The 21,631-nt window shown below is 34.5% G+C and overlaps 1 protein-coding gene across 7 annotated transcripts in view; it reads right to left on the reverse strand.

Annotated features, from left to right (window-relative positions):
* The window catches only part of HERC4 (HECT and RLD domain containing E3 ubiquitin protein ligase 4), a 128,515-nt gene that overhangs the window by 16,446 nt on the left and 90,438 nt on the right, over window positions 1–21,631 (reverse strand). For 6 of the 7 annotated variants that reach the window (XM_037144384.2, XM_037144383.2, XM_037144381.2 and 3 more), the window contains 6 exons: window positions 21,106–21,129; window positions 18,897–18,995; window positions 15,153–15,320; window positions 14,785–14,928; window positions 1,686–1,852; window positions 993–1,059 (listed from right to left, as the gene is read on the reverse strand). In XM_037144384.2, the coding sequence (XP_037000279.1) occupies window positions 993–1,059; window positions 1,686–1,852; window positions 14,785–14,928; window positions 15,153–15,320; window positions 18,897–18,995; window positions 21,106–21,129 (669 nt within the window). The remainder of the gene's footprint in view (window positions 1–992; window positions 1,060–1,685; window positions 1,853–14,784; window positions 14,929–15,152; window positions 15,321–18,896; window positions 18,996–21,105; window positions 21,130–21,631) is intronic. The other variant, XM_037144385.2, reaches the window with a different exon arrangement.

A 21,631-nucleotide genomic window follows, 5' to 3' on the forward strand; every position in this document is an offset into this window, starting at 1 on the left:
AACCTAACCAATTTTCTTAAAATTGCACCTTGTGCCAATTCTTAAAAAGATCAAAGAACTTTTTTTCTGAGGGGGTACATAATTTTTTGGCAAATTCTGTGAGCAGAATATGGCATTTTTTATCAGCTTTGACCATAAGATTATAAAGAGGACCATTTAGGAGGAAAACAAACAAATATGCAAATAAGGTTTTTAAAAAGGCTCCAAAGATTTTACCTTTCCCCAAGAGTCAAATTTATAATATTCAAATCATTCTCTTCTGAAGTGCCTTATCATTAATCCTTAATTTTTTCTTCCTTAATTGTCAACTAGTCTACTTTTGCCAGATCCTGATTTGTTAACAGCTCTGCAAGTGACTGGATTAGTTATTCAACATTCCTTCCACTAAATTAACACAATTCTGCATCTTTTACAAGATTTGCAATTTCATTTTCCAAATAGTATTTCAGTGTATGTGCATTTGTATTATGTATGTCAGCCAACAGTAAGAAAGACAAAATGGGCAAAGAAAAATGTTTGTGTCAAGCAAAAAGGGATGTCTGAGTGGAAATTCATTTTTTAAATAGTAAATTCATTAGTGAATATTCTCATATTACAATAATCTCTGCTTCTCTAAATATTTTTGTAATTGCAGGATCAAAAACGAACACTTGAATAAGGATGACCCCTATATTTGTAAGGATCTTTAGCATAATGATAAGGCACACAGGCTTTGAAGTCACAGAGCTGGGTATAAATACTCTCTCTGACAAGTAATGATTGTTTTCAGTTTTCTTCATCTCTAAAATAAGGATAGTAACAATCTCATAGGATTGTTATGAGGATTAAATGAAAAAATGCATGTTCCAGGACTAGCATATAGTTAATGCTCAATAAATGTTAGCTAAAGGGTTAAGAACTCCATCCATCAGAATAAAGAAATGCCATAAGGCACAACTGTTAAATAAAAGGGATAATGAATAATCAGGCTACCCTATGGCTTTCCATCTTACCGTAAAATTAAGACAAAATGTTTCCTCAACATTATCTTCTGGATAATCCAGTAACTGTTGCATGCTTCTGCAAAACAAAAAAATGTTCCTTTTAGGTAAAATCTTATTGGGTGTTTGGACTATTTTGCTTATAAGTACATAATTCTCATTAATTTTTGGTAAAATTCTTTTATTAATTTGTACTTTTATATTTGTTTCAGTATGGTAGATGTACAATAGCAAACTTAAAAATGATGTTGAAGGTAAAATAATCATTCGAAGATTTTTATCTCTTCCTCAGTATACAAAGGCCATGTATCCACCCATTTTTATCATTTGTCCTTATTTATATATAATTTTTATTCAATTTTATGTAATAAATAAAAAGAAATTTTACATATTCCAGCTAGGCACAAAGGTGATCAAAGTCCAAGTAAATCACTTAACCACAATCAGGGAACACCTTCTTAAATTTAATATCTGAAATTCACAAAGTATTGTTAAGCCAGTAAAAATTTAGCAAATGGTTTTATACCTCTTAAGTTTGTCAGCAGAAAATTTTGGATTGGGTAACACATGGGGCTTTCCTTTATTAGAACAGCTTTTATTTTGGAAATTAAAAAAAGAACAAAATATAGTTATTCCTAAAAGAAAAGCTTTCTATACATATTCCTTATTTCCTAGAGCCCACCCTTGAAACTTTTTACAACTGACCTCCCAACATCAGGCATTAGCTCTTTCAAATCATCCAGGGATGGCTTCTTTTTTAGCAGTTTCTTATATAAAGCCAAAGGAAAATGGAGGTCCACAATAGTAAAATTATAAATTGCTAATCCACAGACAACACCAATCAAATGGAACAAATCACTGTCTTCAAATGTCTAAAAATATAAGGAAAAAAAAGTAAAGATTTGTTCTCCAAGTTCAGAGTAAATATTTTTTTGATTATTACGAAAACAAATACATGTACTAGAAAATCTGGAAGATACAGAAGAAAGTAATGAGTAACAAGAAAAAAGTACATTTTCATTCCTATCTCCCTGGGATACATCCCTGTTAGTATTTTTGTACATTTTCATCTGATGTGTCTCTAGACAAAATTAAAATCTAGCTGAATTACTATACATATAACTGGCTTTCCCCCCAGAAATATAAACATTTCCGTATCATTAAAACATTAAATTAATAAATGTTGACTAAAACTTTTTCTGATTTAATAAACATTCAAAATATGGAAAATATAAAAGCATGAAACAACTCAGAAACATTTAACAACATTTTATGTATTTTTATCTACTATAAGTTCAGAAAAATAATATTAACAAATATTTAAGGTTTTCTCATTTTTCTACTTACAAGTATATTCTTACATCATTAAATATTCTTCTAGAACATGATTTTTAATGGTTGCATATTACATCATACAAAAGTATCATGGTTTCCTAAGTAGCTATTTTACTGCAACTGGACATTTAACAATACTCATTCCACCTCTCCCCGCATCTTTAGAGAATACACAGTCACAGAAAAGTCTATGGGCCTGCCGGTTAAGAGGAAAAAGGTTCTTAGGTAGATCTGGGACTCCAGATATGGTTCACTCACCATCTAGCCTCTGTTTTCAAATACAAAAGTATTATTCATATCACATGGTGGTTGTGAGGATTAAATGGGACGATGTACATAAAATGCTTTTAGCACAGTTCCAAAAGCACACAGAAAAGCCTTAATAAATGTTTCTTATTCTAAGTAGTTAGTAATACTTAAAATAAGACAGTCATCGTTTTTACATATCTTTTGGTCTATAGTTCAGAATATTTCATTAGGAGAACTTCTCATTGTAAACAAGAATTACAAAGTAAAAAGGTTTAGAATACTTCTCAACTGTTTTCCTTCACACTTGTTCCAATTTATACTGCTATTTTTAGCCCAGGAAAATGCCTATCTTTCTATATTTTCATCTACATATATACACTAGAAACACACAAACACATTTTTGAGTTAAAAATGACTTGTTTTAGTATATATTTTTCACTGTTAGTGATACTGAAAATTAGGAATTTTTGTGTGTTTGTGAACAGCCTCTTCATGTACTTGGCCCATTTATCTTTTCAGGTTTTAGTGTTTTCTTATATATTTATACTTTAATTATTCATTATTAGGGGCATTACCTCATGTCATACTTGTTACATATATCCTATATTAGCCTTTTATGTTTGTTATGCATAAATTTCCTATTTTTAGTGTCAAATTAATCTTTTTCCTTTGTGATCTCTAACAGTGCACTTAAGTGTATAAAGTCCTTCTTAAATAGGGAAGGCGCCCTAATGTGTTACTATCTTTTCCTTTAAAATCCCTTTAAATGAGAATAAAGGAAGAAAAAATGGCATAAACCCTCAAGAAAGAAATAGAGGAGAGTTTTTTGTTTCTAAATCCTTTGTTCACTGCTGGGAGGCGCAGGGAGAGAGAGAGATCAATATGAGAGAGAAACACTGATCAGATGCTTCCCAAACAGGCCTAGAACTGGGATCAAACCTGCTTTTTTGGTATATGGGATGATACTCCAATCAACTGAGCCACCTGGCCTGGGCTAGGGAAGGGTTTTAATAGCACCAAAGAGATGTTAATATTTCAAAATATAAAGAAATAGATAAACAGCTGGTAAGTGATTTGGTAAAGCAGAAAAACTGCAATAGTAGCTTGTAAGAAGAAAGCCAATGAAAAACAAGCTAATTCGTACCACAGGCTCAGGAATTGGAAGTACCAATCAATATTTATAAAGTCAGAGGTAGCCCAGAAAGCTTAGTTGGTGAAACATAAAACTCTGAAAGTCAAAGGTATTATTAGAGTGGGACTGAAAGCAGGAGTTTGGTAAAAAAGTCCTTTGCTACTTCTGGAGAAAAGGAACAAAAGTCTGAATCTGAGACAGCTGATGAAAGGGATCAAATAAAGGTCTGTACAGTGACCAATAAGAACCCTGGCTTTTCTTTCCAGTTATTTCAAACACTACTAAACACTGACAGCCAAGGCTACAACTTTTCTTGAACATTCACAGGGTAAAAAACTTTATATGCTGACATTTGAGGGTTCCCCCAATTACTCACTCTGAATAACACCTGTAAATCATTAAGCAGGTAACTATAAACATAAAATATCTAGGTAGCTTTCCAGGGTCATACTCTTTAATGGTGAATAAAAAGCCAAGGATCACAATCAAAAAGACAAAAGAAACTTGAAGGAATAAAAGGTGCTATGGAAAACAAACAAGAAACTGTGTTAAACAAATAAGTGTCCAGCATTCAACAAAAATTTCTTAAGCACACAAAGAAAATAACAAAACACAGTTCATTCTCAAGTCATATAAACTGCCCTTGAAAAAGCCCAGATATTGGACTTAGGAAATGAAGACTTCAAATCAACTATCTTAAATATGCTCAGAGGACTAAAGAACCATAAAATTTTAAAAAACTCAGAAACAAAAGAAAAGCAGGATAACAATGTCTCATCAAATACAGAATATCAATAGAGGTAGAAATTATAAAAAGAAACCAAATAGAAATTCTGGAGCTGACAAGTGAAATATCTGAAATTAAAAATTCACTAGAGGGGTACAACAAAAGGACATTTGAGCAGGCATAATAAGAAATCAACAAACCTTAAGATAGGTCAATTCAGATTATCCACTTAGAAAAATAATAGCATAAGAAATGAAGAAATATGAACAGAGCCTAAGAAACCCGTGGAATACTATCAACTGTACCATCACACATATAGTAGAGTCCCAGAAAGAGAGGAGAGAAAGAGGGGAAAAAATATTTGAAGAAATGGTTGAAAAAATCCCCAAATTTGATGAAAGACATAAATCTAATATCCAAGAAGCACAACAAACTCCAAACATGAGAAACTTGAGATCCATACCCAGGCAACTTATAATCAAAGTGTTGAAAGCCAATTACGAGGAGAGGATGGAAAGCAGCAAAAAAGAAGCAACTCGTCACATAGTGAGGCTTCTCAATGAGAGTAACAGCTAATTTCTAATCAGAATCCAGGCATATGAAAATGCAGTGGAATTACATATTTAAAGTGCTGAAAGAAAAAAAACTGGCAAGTAAGAATTCTATATCCAGGAAGATCTTACATAAATTAAAAAATAAGGAAGTCTGTTGCTATGAGACCTTCCCTACAAGAAATGCTAAAATTTGTAAGCTAAAAGGAAAGGATGCCACATAGTATCCCAAAGACATACAAAAAAATTAAAGAACTCTGGTAAACATAGCTACGAAAGTAAATATAAAAGTTAGTGTAGTATTATTGCATTTTTTATTGTAACTCTATGGTTTAAAAGACAAACATAAACTAATGATAATATAAATCTATATTAATGGGCACACAAGAGAGAACTGTTCTAGGATCAGAGTTTTTGTATACTCTGATTGTTTTTGTATTGAAGTAAAGTTTATATTAATTCAAACTAGACTTTTAAATTTAAGATGTTGATACCCTCAGAGCAACCACTGAGAAAAATAACAAATACATATAGAAAAGAAAATAAAGAAATCAAAACAATACACCGGAAAAAATATCAAACAAAAAAAGTGGCAGTAATGGAGGTACTGAAGAACAAAGAAATATGACATAGAAAACAAATAGCAAATGGCAGAAGTGATTCGTTATCACTAATGACTTTAAATGTAAATGAATTAATTTCTGCAATCAAAAGGCAGAGACTGGGCCCTGGCTCATGTGGCTCAGTGGACTGAGTACTGGCCTGCAAACCAAAGGGTTGCTGGTTTGATTCCCAATCAGGGCACATGCCTGGGTTGCAGACCAGGCACCCAGTAGCGGACACATGAGAGGCAACCACACATTGATGTTTCTCTCTCTCTTTCTCCCTCCATTCCTCTCTCTCTAGTAGTTAATAAATAAAATATTAAAAAGAAAAAGGCACAGATTGGCAGAATGGTTTTACAAGAAAACCATGACTCAACTATACGTCCTTTATAAGACTCACCTTGTGACAGACACAACTAGGTTGAAAGTAAAAGTTTGGAAAAAAAATATTCCATGTAAATAATAACCACAGAGAACTGAGTGAAAAAGGACTTTAAGTCGAATATTGTCATCACAACAGGGGAAAAAAAGTGAAAAATTGAAAAAAGTATCAATTCATCAAGAAGATATAACATATAAATATATGTAACAATAGTGTCAAAATTTATAAAGCAAAAATGAAGAAAACTGATACTACTAAAGAAAATACAGTTCTCAATTAATAGAAAACTTTAATACACCACTTTCAGTAATGGATACAATCAGAAGATCAATAAGGAAATAGAGGACTTATCACTATAAATCAATTAGACCTAACGACTAGAGAGAACACTTTCCAGGACAGATCACATGTTAAGTAACAATAAACCTCAATAAGTTTATAAAGACTAAAATCATTAAGCCCTTGCTGGGTAGCTCAGCTAGTTAGAGCACCATCCTGATACAGTAAGTTTGTGGGTTCAATCCAAGGTCAAGGCACATACAAGAATCAACCAATGAAGGCATAAATAAGTAAAACAACAAATTAATATCTCTGTCCCCCTTTCCTCTCTCTCTCTTAAAAAAAAAAGACTTAAATCACTAAAAACATCTTCTTAGACTACAATGAAATGCAATTAGAAATCAGTAACAGATGGAAATATGGAAAATTCACAAAGATGTGAAAACTACACAACACTCTTAAACAACACATGGGTCAAAAAGGCATTTCAAAAAGGCATTACAAGGAAAATCAGAAAATATTTAGAAACTAATGAAAATGAAATCACAACACACACAAGCTTATGGGATGGAGGGAAAGCAGTGTTTGGAAGAAAATTTATCCAAAGAACCACACAAAAAAAAGAGCAAATTAAACCCAAAGGTAGCAGAGGGAGAAAATGTAGTTGGCTCTCCGTATCTGAGGGTTTTCCATCTAACCACAGATTGAAACAGTATTTCTGATCTGTGAATAAGAATCTGTGGACATAGAGGATTAAGCTATATGAATTGGTCTACACCATCTATATAAGGAACTTGAATGTCCACACATTGTGGCACCCCCAGAGGTCCTGGAACCTATCTTTCTTGGACATGGGAGGACAACTAGAATAAAGATTAAAGTGGAGATAAATGGCTGATGTGGCTCAGTGGATTGTGTGCCGGCCTGTGAACTAAAAGGTCACAGGTTCAATTCTTAGTCAGGGACATGCCTGGGTTGCAGGCCAGGCCCCCAGTTGGGAGTGTGTGAGAGGCAACCCATCAGTGTATCTCTCACACATCAATGTTTCTCTCCATCTATTCCTCTCTCTCTAAACATACATAAAATCCAAAAATAAAGTGTAGACAAATGAAATAGAGAATAAACACAATACACAGAAGCAATTAAAACCAAAAACTAATTCTTTTAAAAGAGCAACAAAATCGACAAATCTTTTACCTAGAATGGCCAAGAAAAAATAAAAGATGGCTCACTTTACAAAAATCAGAATTGGAAGTGGAGACATTACTATCAACCTACAGAAATAAAAAGAATAGTAAGAGAATACTATGAATAATTACATGCCAACATAATCTAGATGAAATACACAAATTCCTAGAAACACATAAACTACCAAACAGATGCTAGAAGAATCAGAAAAATTTAGAAAGAAAAAAGGAAAGAGAAAGAAGAGAAGAGAAGAGAAGAAGAAGAAGAAGAAGAAGAAGAAGAAGAAGAGGAAGAGGAAGAGGAAGAGGAAGAGGAAGAAAAGACCAAACCAGACAAAAAAACCCAAAGCCCTGGCCAGGTAACTCCGCAGCTAGTTAGAGCATTATCCTGACAAACCAAGGTTGGGGGTTCAATCTCCAGTCAGGGAACACACCAGAAGCAATGAATAAATGGAACCAAACAAATGAATGTTTCTCTCTCTCTCTGCCCTTCCCTCTCTCTAAAACCAGTAAATACAAAAAATAATTAAAAAAAGAAGAAAAAATCCAATTACAAGAAAAGAAACTGACTACTCATCAAAAACCTTCCAAAAAAAGTAAAGTCTGGGGCCAGATTCCACAAACATTTAAATAGGAATTAACACCAACCCTTCTCAAACTCTTCCAAGAAATGAAAGAGGAGGCGACTGTTTCTAATTTATTCTATAAAGTCAGCACTACCATGATATGAAAACGAAAAACATCACATACATAAAGAAGAAAACTACAGACCAGTATCCTTTACAAATAAAGATGAAAATATTTATCATCAACGGAATACTAGCAAACCGAATCCAGCAGCATATGAAAAGGATTATACATCATACTCAAGTGGGCTTTATTCCAGGAATGCAAGATCATTCAACGTAAGAAAATCAACCAATGTAATATATTACATATGGAAGGAAGGAAACTATTTGATCATCTCAATTAATGCAAAAAAGCATATGATAAAATGCAACACTCCTTCATGGTAAGTATATTCAACAAACTAGGCATAGAAGGCAACTTTGTTAACCAACGAAAGGGGGTTTTATGAAAAAACCCATAGCTAACATCCCACTCAGACAGGGAACAACAGAGAAGCACGCTCACTATTATCACTGGTATTACACAATATATGGAAAGTTCTACTCAGGGCAATCGGGCAATAGAAAGAAATAAAGGTATCAAAATTGGAAAGAAAGAAGTAAAATGAAATCTCTTGGATTTGTAGATGACATGATCCTAAATACAGAAAACCCTAAAGAATCCACAAAAAGACTATTAGAGCTAATAAATGAATTCAGTGAACTTACATGATATATAATCAATACATGAAAATCAGCTGTTTATCTGTACACTAGCAATAAACAAACCAAAAATAAAAGTAACAAATAATCCTATTATAAGAGCATCTAAAAGGACAAAATACTTAATTTAACCAAGGAAGTGAAAAATTTATACACTGAAAACTACAAAATACTGCTGAAAAAAATGAAGATCTACATAAATGCAAAGACATCTCATGTTCATGTACTGAAATGCAATACTGTTAGGATGGTAATACTTCCCAAACTGATCTAGAGATTCGACATATTCTTTATCAAAACCTCAATGGTCTTTCTTTAGCAAAAATGGAAAAGCTAAAATTCATACAGAATTGCAAGGGACCCCTAATAGTCAAAACAATATTGAAAGAGAACAAAGTGAGAAGACTCACACATTCCAATTTGAAAACATACTACAAAGCACAGTGAACAAGATAGCGAGGTGCTGGCAAATCGTTAGACAATATACATCATTGGAATAAAACTGAAGAGTTCAGAAAAAAATCCATAATGGTCAACTAATTTTCAACAAATGTGCCAGGACTATTCAGTAGGGGAAAGAATCGTTTTGTTTTGTTTTTTTTAATTGTAGGACAATCAGGTACTCACATGGAAAGAATGAAGTTGAACTCTTATCTCACACCACACACAAATATTAACTCAAAATAGATCAAAGGTCTAAGTATAATAGCTAAAACTATAACACTCTTAGATGAGAACCCAGTGTTAAGTCTTCATGACCTTAAATTTGTCAATTGTTTATTATGATACCAAAAGCACAAGCAACAAAAGAAAAAAACAAACAACTAAGCTGTTTGTTTACTAAAATTTAAAACCTTAGTGTATTAAAGGACATTATCAAGAAAGTAAAAATACAACCCACAGAATGGGAGGGAATTTTTGTAAGTCATGTATTTGATAAGGGTCTAGTATCCACAATACATAAAAAAGTGCTTAAAAGAAAATTACCCAATTAAAAAGACATTTTGCTGCCCTGGGTGGTGTGGCTCAGTGCACAAGTGTCAGCCTGCAAACCAAAGAGTTCAATCCCCAGTCAGGGCACATGCCTCAGTTGCGGGCCTGGTCCCCAGTAGGGGGTGTGCAAGAGGCAACCACACACTGGTATTTCTCTACCTTTCTTTCTCCCTCCCTTCCCCCCAAAAATAAATAAAATCTTAAAAAAAAATAAAAAGATACTTTGCTGAAGAAGATATACAATGACCACGCAAGTACATCATTAGCCATTACTAAAATGCAAATCAAAACCACAATGAGATATCACTTCACACCCACTATATTAATAAAAAATAAACAAATATATTTTAAAATATATAATAATAAAAGGGAAACAGCAAACATTAGTGCCAGGCATGTGGAGAAATTGGAATCCTCACACATTGCTGAATGAGATATAAAAATGGTATAGACAATGTGGAAAGGATTGCTGGTTCCTTTGAAACACAGAATTTTCATATAACCCAGCAATCCCGCTGCTTGGTATATAGCCAAAATAACTGCAAAGCAGTGTATAAATAAAAACTTGTATAGTACATGAGTGGTCACAGTAGCAGTATTCACAATACTTTACCAAAACAGGTAAACAACCCAAATGTCCAACAGTTAATGTTGTAAATGGATAAATAAAATGTGGTATATCCAGATACTAGAATATTATTCAGCTACTGAAAGGAACAAGGAAGCCAGAGGAAAAAGGGCCACACTGTTGTTTCATTCCAGTTGCATCAACTATCAAAAATAGACAAATCCATAGATAGTAAAGTAGTGGCAGTGGGGGATTGAAGGGAGAAGGAAATGGGGGGGAAATGCTTACCATTTCCCTTTGAGATGATGAAACGTTCTAGTACATTTCTTCATGTGTTATGGTTGCACAACACTGCAAATATACCAAATGCCACCAAATTGTGTATTTTAAAATTCATAAAATGGTGAATTTTATGTTATGTGCATTTTACCTTATTAAAAATATTAAAATAAAAAAGAACATACAGCCCTGGCTGGTGTGGCTTACCAGCCAACCTATGATGCTTTGAGTGTGAGCCTGTGAACCAGAGGGTCACCTGTCTGATTTCCAGTCAAGGCACATGCCTGGGTTGTGTGCCAGGTTCCCCATAAGGGGTACAGGAGAGGCCACCACACACCGATGTTTCTTTCTCTCTTTCTCCCTCTCTCTAAAAATAAATAAATAAAATGTTTTTAAAAAGAAAGAACATACAGCCCTCTTTGCCTTCCTCTCTCCCCTTGTCAGGGATTAGTAATTTTGGCCAGTATAGCCACAACCCTCGCTACATACAGGGTAAACTGAGTAAATATCTTAAAGATGATAGCTATAAAGTTTCCCATTGGTAATTTGCCACATAAAATGGAAAGGGAGAAAAGCTAGAGTAAACTATGTGGTATTTGCACAGAATTAGAGCTAACAGTATACCTCATGACGTTCAACATATATAGATACAGCCATGCAGGTTGAAAACCACGACAGGTTTGCATGTGTGTGCACATCCACACAAGGTTCCTACTTCTGTCTGTTGGGAGAAACTGAAAGCAGCAATTCCCCAGCAGTAAAATTATACCTAGCATCCAGAGTTGACTCCTAAATACTATTTCCACTGGGACAAGCCACAGCTCTTAAGAAGAATAGCTAATGCTAAGGCTGAGGTAAAGAAAACACAAGATAGAACGGGCTGGTGTGGCTCAGTGGATTGAGCGCAAGCCTGTGAACCAGAGTATCATGGTTCGATTCCCAGTCGGGGCACATGCCTGGGTTGCAGGGGACACATGAGAGGCAACCATACATTAATATTTCTCTCCCTATCTCCTTCCTTTCCCCTCTAAAGATAAATAAAATCTTTTTAAAAAACCCCACAAGATAAACTTCGAACATTTCACTGTACCAAATGTAAAGAATAATTAAAGAACAATGGGGAACATGTCAAATGTACACAAAAGCGCTCTGTGGTGGTCCCAACTGACCAAGTCAAGATGTAATTGAAAACGTCTCATCTCATAGAGATGCATGTTGAAGACTGCCCTCCCCTGGTCTCAAAACATTGTCTCTGCAGAACTTAATAAAAGCCCACTGAAAAATTTGTATTCCCAACAGAACAGGCCTCCAACTTGGGTACCCTCTCAAATTCTTTAAGCTACAGCTATATAACTACAAACTGCTTTAAATAGCAGTGCCAGGAAGGAGACCACAATTTGAGCAGATTGTCCATCTACCTCAAAGGCCATCAAGACTATTCTACCATGTCTTATGTGCCTCTTTATTAAAAAGCCCCAGAACTCAAAAAATATCCCTAATCCCACTTCCATGTGGCACTGGATAGGCCCTAAAATCCGGCATGATCTTCCAACTGTCCTTGCTCCACCAAACCCTTTCACTGTTTGCTCTCGCACTCACAATCTATCATTTGGAAAACTGTCCATATCTTACTTAAACTTCTTTCAATTTTTCTTCCCCTTTTTCTAAACAAACAAGACTGTCTGCTAAGGACCCTGTTCCACTCTCACTGACATGGTGTCTGTTTTCTCTTCCAACCTCTCATATGATTGGGCCTAGAAGCAGGTCTTCTGGCTCTTCACTCCTTCTAGACTTCCTTCCATTTGCCTTTCTAAAATACCCAGCTCCTCTGAAACGCATGCCAACTGACCACATCCCCTGCTACTTACTGTACCTCATGCAGTCACTTAAGACCTTCCACAGTTCCCTCATTCACAGATTTTGGCACTACGTTATGATTTCTTTCTCTATCACTATTCCTGCCATTATTTCTGATTTTAATATCCAGTCAAAAAGGGCACCCAACACACGAGCCTCTCTGTTTCTTGACTTGCTTATTTCCAACAATCTTGTCCTCCATCACATTCCTATAGTTCCATATTACATTCAACTGTAACCCTCCAATCTCAAGCGCTCCCTATTTAACTGTCATTTCTTACTTTACAACTCATTTCTAATAACTTGACTCACACAACTGAACTCCACCAGCAACTACAATCCACCAACCCCACCATTATTTTTTTAACTCTGTCACCACCCCCAATGAAGTCCTCACTTTCCTCCTTTCAAAGGTTAAATTCCATGATCCATCAAGATGATCACTTCCTTGCCCTTCCTGTTTATATTCAATTGCTATAACCCCAACCTGAATAAAATCAACTGTCTGCTTCATCCTGACCTTTACTTTTGCAGCAAAACGTGACTAAAGAAAGAAACACAATCACGCTGACTAGTTCCACTTTAAATTCATGAATGAAAGTTACAAATGGTCCTCCAAAGCCCCCAGTCTAATCCCACATTTATTTACAGTCAACTTATTTACCCACTCCCTAGAGTGATTATTTTACCACTTCTCCTTTCTCTCTGAACTTTCAACACCCTTCCGTCTCACATCCCAACTCTCTAGTGACTTTGCATCTTATTCCCCTGTAAAGTAAAAATGACTGTAAGAGAACTTTCACAATCTCTTCTTCACAATACTTTAAATTGCACAAATACAGAGACTTCTCATGTACCCTTCATTCAGTTTCCCCAATGATAACACCTTAAATAAACATGGTCAAAACCAGGAAACTGACAATAATATTCATACTGTTATGCACTTACATTTATTTTGTAAAAGGCTAAGCCATAATATCTTTTAAAAAGATTACCCATAGAAGGAAGGAGAAAAATAAGGTGGAGGGTGTAGAAACAGAAGACTTCTTAGATATTTTGTTTTATAGATTTGACTTTAGAACTATATAAATATTTTTATGTAATTATAAAAATAAATTGAATTTAAAGAGGTAATCCCTAAAAATCAAAACTAAAATTAAACAAGTTAACCTAAGTATGTATCCACTTTGTGGTATGACAATAGAGTACAGAAAATTCAAGTGACATCCAAACACTGCTCTTTGCGTATTTCTCCTGGGGGTATATGCAACAGACCAAAAAAACTGCAAAACAACTTTTAATAACTATTTTCAGTTAGCATAATGTTGGTACTGCTAGGCAGTAAATGTGTAAGTCTGAAACATTTTATCATACCAAGTACACTAGGTAGCAAGGAAGCTATAAAGAGTATCGAGATTGTGTCAAAGGACTCAGGTACCGACTAGAAGAGCTCTCCCTGGACAAAGATGGAATAATGTAATAAGCATCAATAAAGACATAACTGCAAAGAACTGAAAAACATCAAATGTTTAAATCCATGAACAAAACCAAAAATCAAACCAATCTTCTAAGCACCAAGCACCAATCTTCAATGAATTGCTGATATCACAAATGAATAAATAATACATTAAGAATATTAATGGTAAATATTAAGGCTAATAGTAAATATTTTATTCAAATTTCTTTCAACTCAAGTTCTACAAATAGAATCATTCATTTCATTTATTATATCTAAATCAGATGTCAGCAAACATTTTCTGTAAAGGGACAGATGATAAAATATTTTACTTTTTTGGCCACAGGGTGTCTTTTTTTTAACTATTCAACTGTCTCTGCAGTTGTAGCTAGAAATCAGCCATGGATGATAAGTAAATAAATGGGCATGACCTTATGTACAAAAAACATGTGTTGGAAGAACTTGGGTTATAGACCACAGTTTGTTGAGTAGTTACCACTGCCCTAAATGATAAAGGTAGAGAAATCAATAATCCCTAACGATAAATTAACTCTTCCCAGATGAAAAGTTAATCTGGTAATTATTATTCAATCCTCACATCTAAATCAGTAGATGAAAAAGTCAACACCATTTTCAGGCTGGCCATTCCCTAACATATTTTATTTTGCTATTTTGAAATGTGTTGTATTAATGTGTTCTGATGACTCTGAGCCCAAAACTTGTGATTTTTCAAATTGCAATACAGCCAATTTCTGAATCAAAAAATGTTAGGAATCCAGTAATAATTCTTATTTACTGAGTTAATTTGATACATATAGGTATAGATACATAGGCATACACATAAAAAGTAACTTAGATCGTTGGGCTTTTTACCTTATCAGAAAACCAAATCAGCCTGGAATCTTCATAATACCTAAACATGCCATATTTAGGATCCAATAACTCCCTCATGATGAGCAAGAAAAATTCTTTGCGTACCCCTCCTGCATCAACAGCATCTTCTCCAACAAATATAACCTAAGATAGCATAATATAAACAATGAATGTAAAGAATGAAACTATACTCTAGAGACCTTATAACATGCTATTAATTACAAATATGTGCTCAGCAATTAATTTAAAAATTTTTAAAGTACATAATTTTATTAAGTTTCAAAGATACACAAAAAACAAACAGGAAAACTTTAAATATATTTTCTAAATGAAAGTCCCAATTACATAATAGAAAAAAATCAAATTACCTTGAGTGGTTTTTTGTAGTCTATATTCTTTGTTTTCCTAAGGACTTCCATTGCATCTCCTACAATATTTTCTCTACGTACCACTAGAATTAAGCAGGGATTCACAGACTCAATAACTGGGAGAAAAAGAGAGGAGACATTCTGTCTGTGGGCCTGGTCAATAGCCATCTAGAAAAGAAAAGATTAAAATTTTAATAGCAACACTACAAAGAAGCTACTTATGACTAAATAAACCAACCTCTACCTATTAATTAGATTCCCTATAATAATTCCTTTATCAATGAATTCATATAGCAGCTAACACAGTATCTACTACAGTAAAAGAGCTTAATAAACTGTATTTGGAGCATAAAAAGTACCCTTTTGAATTTTTTACATCAACATATAATAAATGATACCATTAAGCAAGTACAGAGCCCCGGCTGGGTGGCTCAGTTGGATGGAACATCATCCTGTGCACCAAAAGGCTACAGGATCGATCCCTACTGAGGGCACAAACCTAAATTATGGGTTTGGTCCCCAGTCAGGGCGTGTATAAAAGGAAATCAATCCATGTTTTTCCTCTCTCCCTTCTTCTCTTCTTCACCCAATCATCAGGTGAAGATTAAAAAAAAAAAGTAAGCACGGAACTATGATGCTTATAAATCTGAACACTGTTGTTTCTCAAAAGAGAACTGGGATGAAGAGTAAGGTATAAAATAAAACCAGTATTAAAAAACAGCCTGTCTAAATAAGGAGGTATTAGAGAAATTCATCTAGTAGAGTGACCACCATATGTGCTTAATTAGAAAGCAAGCATTTGGCTTTTACCATTTAAAGTTTTTCTTCTCTTCGTATGGTTTTTCTTGTTCCTGTTCTAAAATGGAATATGCTGTATTAAATGTACCAAGTGATTAGTTTACTGTTTTTAATAAAGGGTGACACAAAAAGTTTTATGAGCTGTGAGTTAAGAACCCTACATAAACACTTAATTTTTTTCTGTTGATGAAAATGAAGTAAGTCCATCTCTAAAATACCCACCCCCGTACCTATTATTTAAATCTGGAGGGATTTAGAATATCAAGTATGCATTAATTTTAAAGGAATGAAAATAGCTATCAACATTTGAGAAAGGAGTTAAATTTGTAAAGCATTTTTAGAATATTAAATGCTCAAGGACTCTCCTCCTTTTCTTTATCCTTAGTCTTACGTTAGATATTCTGTAGCAGAAAAACACAAACTTTTAAAAATATATTTTATTGATACTATTATAATTGTCCCATTTGTTTCCTCCTCTTTACTCCCCTCTGCCCCCCCACCAGCATTTCTCCACCTAAGTTCATGTCCATGAGTAGCACATGTAAGTTTCTTTGGATTCTCTATTTCCCACACTATTCTTAACCTTCACAACTATTTTGTACCTACCATTAATGCTTCTTATTCCCTGTACCTTCTCACCCATTTTTACCCCCTTCTCCACATTGATAACCCTCCATGTACTCTCCAGTTATGTGATTGTTACTGTTGTGATTGTTTGCTCAGTTTGTTTGTTTTTGTTTTTAGGTTCAGTTGTTGGTAGTTGTGAGTTTGCTGTCATTTTACTGTTCACAGTTTTGATCATCTTCTTTTTCTTAGATAAGTCCCTTTAACATTTCATATAATAAGGGCTGGGCGATGATGAACTCCTTTAACTTGACCTTATCTGAGAAGCACTTTATCTTCCCTTCCATTCGAAATGTTAGCTTTGCTGGATAGAGCAATCTTGGATGTAGGTCCTTGCCTTTCATGACTTGGAATACTTCTTTCCAGCCCCTCTTGCCTGCAAGATTTCTTTTGAGAAATCAGCTGACAGTCTTATGTGAACTCCTTTGCAGGTAACTGTTTCCTTTTCTCTTGCTGCTTTTAAGATTCTCTCCTCATCTCTAATCTTGGGTAATTTAATTATGATGTGCCTTGGTGTGAGCTTCCTTGGGTCCAACTTCTTTGGGACTCTCTGAGCTTCCTGGACTTTCTGGAAGTCTATTTCCTTTGCCATAATAGGGAAGTTCTTCTTCGTTATTTGTTCAAATAAGTTTTCAATTTATCCCTCTTTCTCTTCTCCTTCTGACACCCCTATGATTTGGATGTTAGAACATTTAAAGTTGTCCCAGGGGTTCCTAAGCCTCTCCTCATTTTTTCAAATTCCTGTTTCTTCCTTCTGTTTTGGTTGAATGTTTACTTCTTCCTTCTGCTCCAAATCATTGATTTGAGTCCCAGTTTCCTTCCCTTCATTGTTGTTCCCTTTATTTCACTTTGCCTAGCCTTCATTTCTTCCTCTATTTTGCAACCATACTCAACCATTTCTGTGAGTATCCTGATTACCAGTGTTTTGAACTCTGCATCTGATAAGATTGGCTATCTCTTCATTGCTTAGTTCTATTTTTTCTGAAGCTTTGATCTGTTCTTTCATTTGGGCCATATTTTTTTTAATCTTGGAGCACCTGTTATGTAGTAAGGGGTGGAACCTTAGGTATTTCCCAGGGCAGGGCAACCCAGGTCATTGAGTTGTGGCGCTGTTATGTATGGGAGGAACCTAATGGGGAACAATGCCACTTGCTTAGCTCTGGGTTGGCTTTCAGTCACTTTCCCTGCTACCCACAAGCAAACTGGGCCCTTCTGTTGCTGATTCCTGTGTGTGTATGTGTGTGTGTGTGTACACACACTCTAGGATCTTGTGGGTCCCTCCTACAAACTCTCCTGTGAGGCTGGCTGTTTCTCCTGCCACCACAACTCCCACAGAATTTCAGTCAGAGGTTTTGAGGCTTTATGTTCCCGCACTGGAACCCTGGGTTGTTCTGTCTCTCTCCCCAGTTGTTCCTCCCAGTTTACCCACAGGCAAATGTGGGACCACTGATCCACCAGCCACCACCTTGCCCACCTAGTCCTCTCTGACCCAGCTGCCCATCTCTGCCCCTCCTACCAGTCTGATGATTAACTTCTTGATTGTCGGACTTCCATAGAGCTCAATTTTCTGGTAGTTCTGGTTATTTTCTGTTTTTAAATTTGTTATTGTCCTTTTGGCTATGCAAGGAGGCAAAGTGTATCTACCTACACCTCCATTTGAGAAACTGTTTTACTTAGACATTGAAATGATAAAGCAATCTTACTGTGGCCTTTCAAAGTCAAAATGTAAACTAGTTTTAAAAATCCTCATTATACATAAGAGAATGCTTAACATAAAAGAGGGAGTTGGAAAAGACAGAGATAAGGAAAAGACAATCAAGCTTAAAAATATTTTTTACTAAAACTTTCTAAGAATATTTCATTATCCTCCTCCTAACAAGTAGTCAAATGCTTCCTACTTTCACATCATTTCACCTCTAGTCACTTCCATCTTTTACCATGTATATAAATAGGGAATACACAAGAAACAAGACTTGAAACAAATCAACATTCAACCAAGTAAACTAGTGAAATTATTTATAAAGATTGCATATTTTCTTAATGAAAGAGACTTATACCATTTTTAGATATATAATAAAAAAGGCTAAACTATTCTATTTTCATTTAAGTGTATGTTAAATAGCCCTCATAAGATTATACATGTCACATGCAACAGTCCTCTTTATAGGCATCAATGGTATGCTGCAAAGACAGACCACACAGGAACAAAATGGCCCAAAGATTAGTGACAATAAGCAAATTTCAAACATCTGCTTTTAAAAACTCCATGAAAACCATCCAAAACCCACTCTCAAATCAGATTAGTATTATACAATATTTTACCTGCATCTGTAAGACTGCATCTGTTTGCAATAGCGTTGTTTTTGCTTGGGCATCAAATACAAATGGGTATGTGCAGATTGTAACAGGAATATCTGCCAACTGGAAATAAAAAATTAACTTAGTACAAATTGGTTTGTAATTACATTTCTTATAGTTACTGTCACTTCTTGTAAAGTTGACCACATTCTTAGTTTATTCATTATATGTTGTTCAGGAATTACAAGTAAGACATATTGCTTATTTGCAAATACAGGCATACCTCAGAAATATTGCAGGTTCAGTTTCAGACCACTGCAATAAAGCAAGTAACACAATAAAGCAAGTCATATTTTTGCTGGGAGAGGGTCTTGCCTTCACTTTGTAAAATAATGAAACATCAATGAAGCACAATAAAGTGCAATAAAATGAGATATGCCTACATAGAATTTTCACTGATAATCAGGGCATTGGAATAACCCAATTCCCAACATTAGGAAAGAATTATTCTTGCGAGTCCACACAATCATAAATTGCAAGTATCTTTTCCTTAACATATTAACTAACTCCAAGTTCAGTGAAGTACACTGCAAATTATTCTAAAGTTTGGGACCCCCAATTAAATCTTAAGTACTTAGCTCTTATCTGCTAGGGCTACTCTAGCAACTGAGGCCAATGATAAAGCAAACTACTTATTTATCCATTTAACAGATATTTACTACAGGCCATTAGGGTGCCACCATTAATGAATTCAACAATATACTCATTTAACATACAAAATAAGCACCACTAGTATTATTATATTCTGTCAACCTTTAAAATTGGGAGATTATTACATATATTATATCATACATTGGTCATCTTATAATTACTTATCCTTACACGTAATGCAATAATGGATTACTAAGAATTTTGCACAAAAATACAAAGAGCTACGACTGCCAGTCACCTACTGCTGACAGTGGAGGCAGATGTAACAAAGCAGTGCATTGGTGCCAGCCCTGACCCAGCACCCCTCTATCAGGCCTCCGGTGAAAACTTAATATACCACAAAACAGACCAGTTCTTTTTAAATGCTTTTAAAAAGCTCTTTAAATTAGTCTGAATCTGCATTTTTTTATATATCCCTGTGCATCACTTTGTTTTTTATTTCAGTTGTCATTTTGCCTCTGTGGGAAAGTATATATGGTTTAAATACTTCTAGTCCTCATGCTCTCTCCTTAAATTGTCTTTTTTTTTCTACACTAAATACTCCATTTTCTCTGCCATTCTGAAAATATGTTCCCAGCTCTTCTCCATCGTAACTACCTTATTTTAAATGTATTTCAATTTGTCTAACACTCTTTAAACTATTGCCATCAAAAACGAAATAATACAGTAATGCCCAATCAGTACAGAATATCAACTGTGTTCTCAACATAGAAGACAACACCTGAATTATATTCATCTTACAGTAAATTATTTTCACTATATTTCTTGACAGTTTCTACCCCCATCCTGCATTTGTATCACTAACTATTAATGATGGAAAGTCATTTCACTACTCTCAAACCCCAAAAGACTGAGGTGATTTCTAAAGTTCTCTTTGTAAAGTCCACACTATATTTAATAATTTTATCTGAGGACAAGGAAACTTCTAAGACTATAATTTAAAGCTAACTCCAAATGGTTCATTGGTTCAAGTGGGGAAAAAAGCAAAGCAAAAGAACAAAACAGCCTGTAACAGAAGTGTAAAAGAAGTACTAACATTCCTAAGTGTTGAAAAGTAGGCTTAGGATTGCTGATTATGTAATGCAAAGTGAGGAAGATATTCATAACAAAAACTTATTTAATTTTACGACTATTTCATCAATTATTACTTTAAAAATTGAAGATTTTACTTCTCTGACATAAAATGTTTTCTTACTGTGTATGGATGTGTCAAATTTTAAAAATGTGTTTTTAAATATATTAAGAACACATTCAATTTTATGCTGGAAGACTTTAGGAAAACAGAAACTAAGTTTAAGTAAATATTGTTGGAAGGGATGATAGAGGTGTAATGTTAAATTAAAACATGGATTTTAATTTTATTCATAAAATTCCTCTGAGATGCTATACAGCACAATTTGTAAACATTCATTTTTATAAATAATTACATATATGTTTCAAAGTTGCACAAAGAACCTATGGCTCTCCTACCACTTAAGACAAAGCAAAGTGTATTTTACTCTGAACATGACACCAAACTTACCTCAGTTAATCCATGATTGACATCCTAAGTCAGCAGTGCAGGATGTAACAATAATGAGGAAAGAGCAGTGTTAGTGTCCAGCTTTAACTATTTCTATTCAATGTAGCATTTCATATATTTTGCTACAGAATAATACTGAATTAATGTAGTAGAACAAAATACACCTACAACAAAACTTACCCTTTCTACATGTACCTTATAGATCTATAAATGTAACACTTGTTTCAGGTACCTTGTGATCATAAAATTATTGAGACTTGAACATAATAAATTTGGTTTCAGCAATTGTGCACCCAATATGAATAATTTAGATAAAACAGGGAAACTAATCCTAGCCTAACTTGGTTCTGAAGAAATAACTTTAGGGCTCAGTTTTTCTAGCTGGCAAGTGGAGAAAATAGTCCTCAAACTTTAACACTTGGTTAATCTTAACAAAATGTTTGAAACGTGGTTAGCAGAGTAAAATGTTATATGGAAACAAAGTGAGTGAAGTAAGTCATAAGTTGTTTTCATTTTTTTCAGAAAT

Source organism: Artibeus jamaicensis, unplaced genomic scaffold (assembly GCF_021234435.1).
Source record: "Artibeus jamaicensis isolate MK-2021 breed Jamaican fruit bat unplaced genomic scaffold, CSHL_Jam_final contig_332, whole genome shotgun sequence".
NCBI lineage: Eukaryota > Metazoa > Chordata > Mammalia > Chiroptera > Phyllostomidae > Artibeus > Artibeus jamaicensis.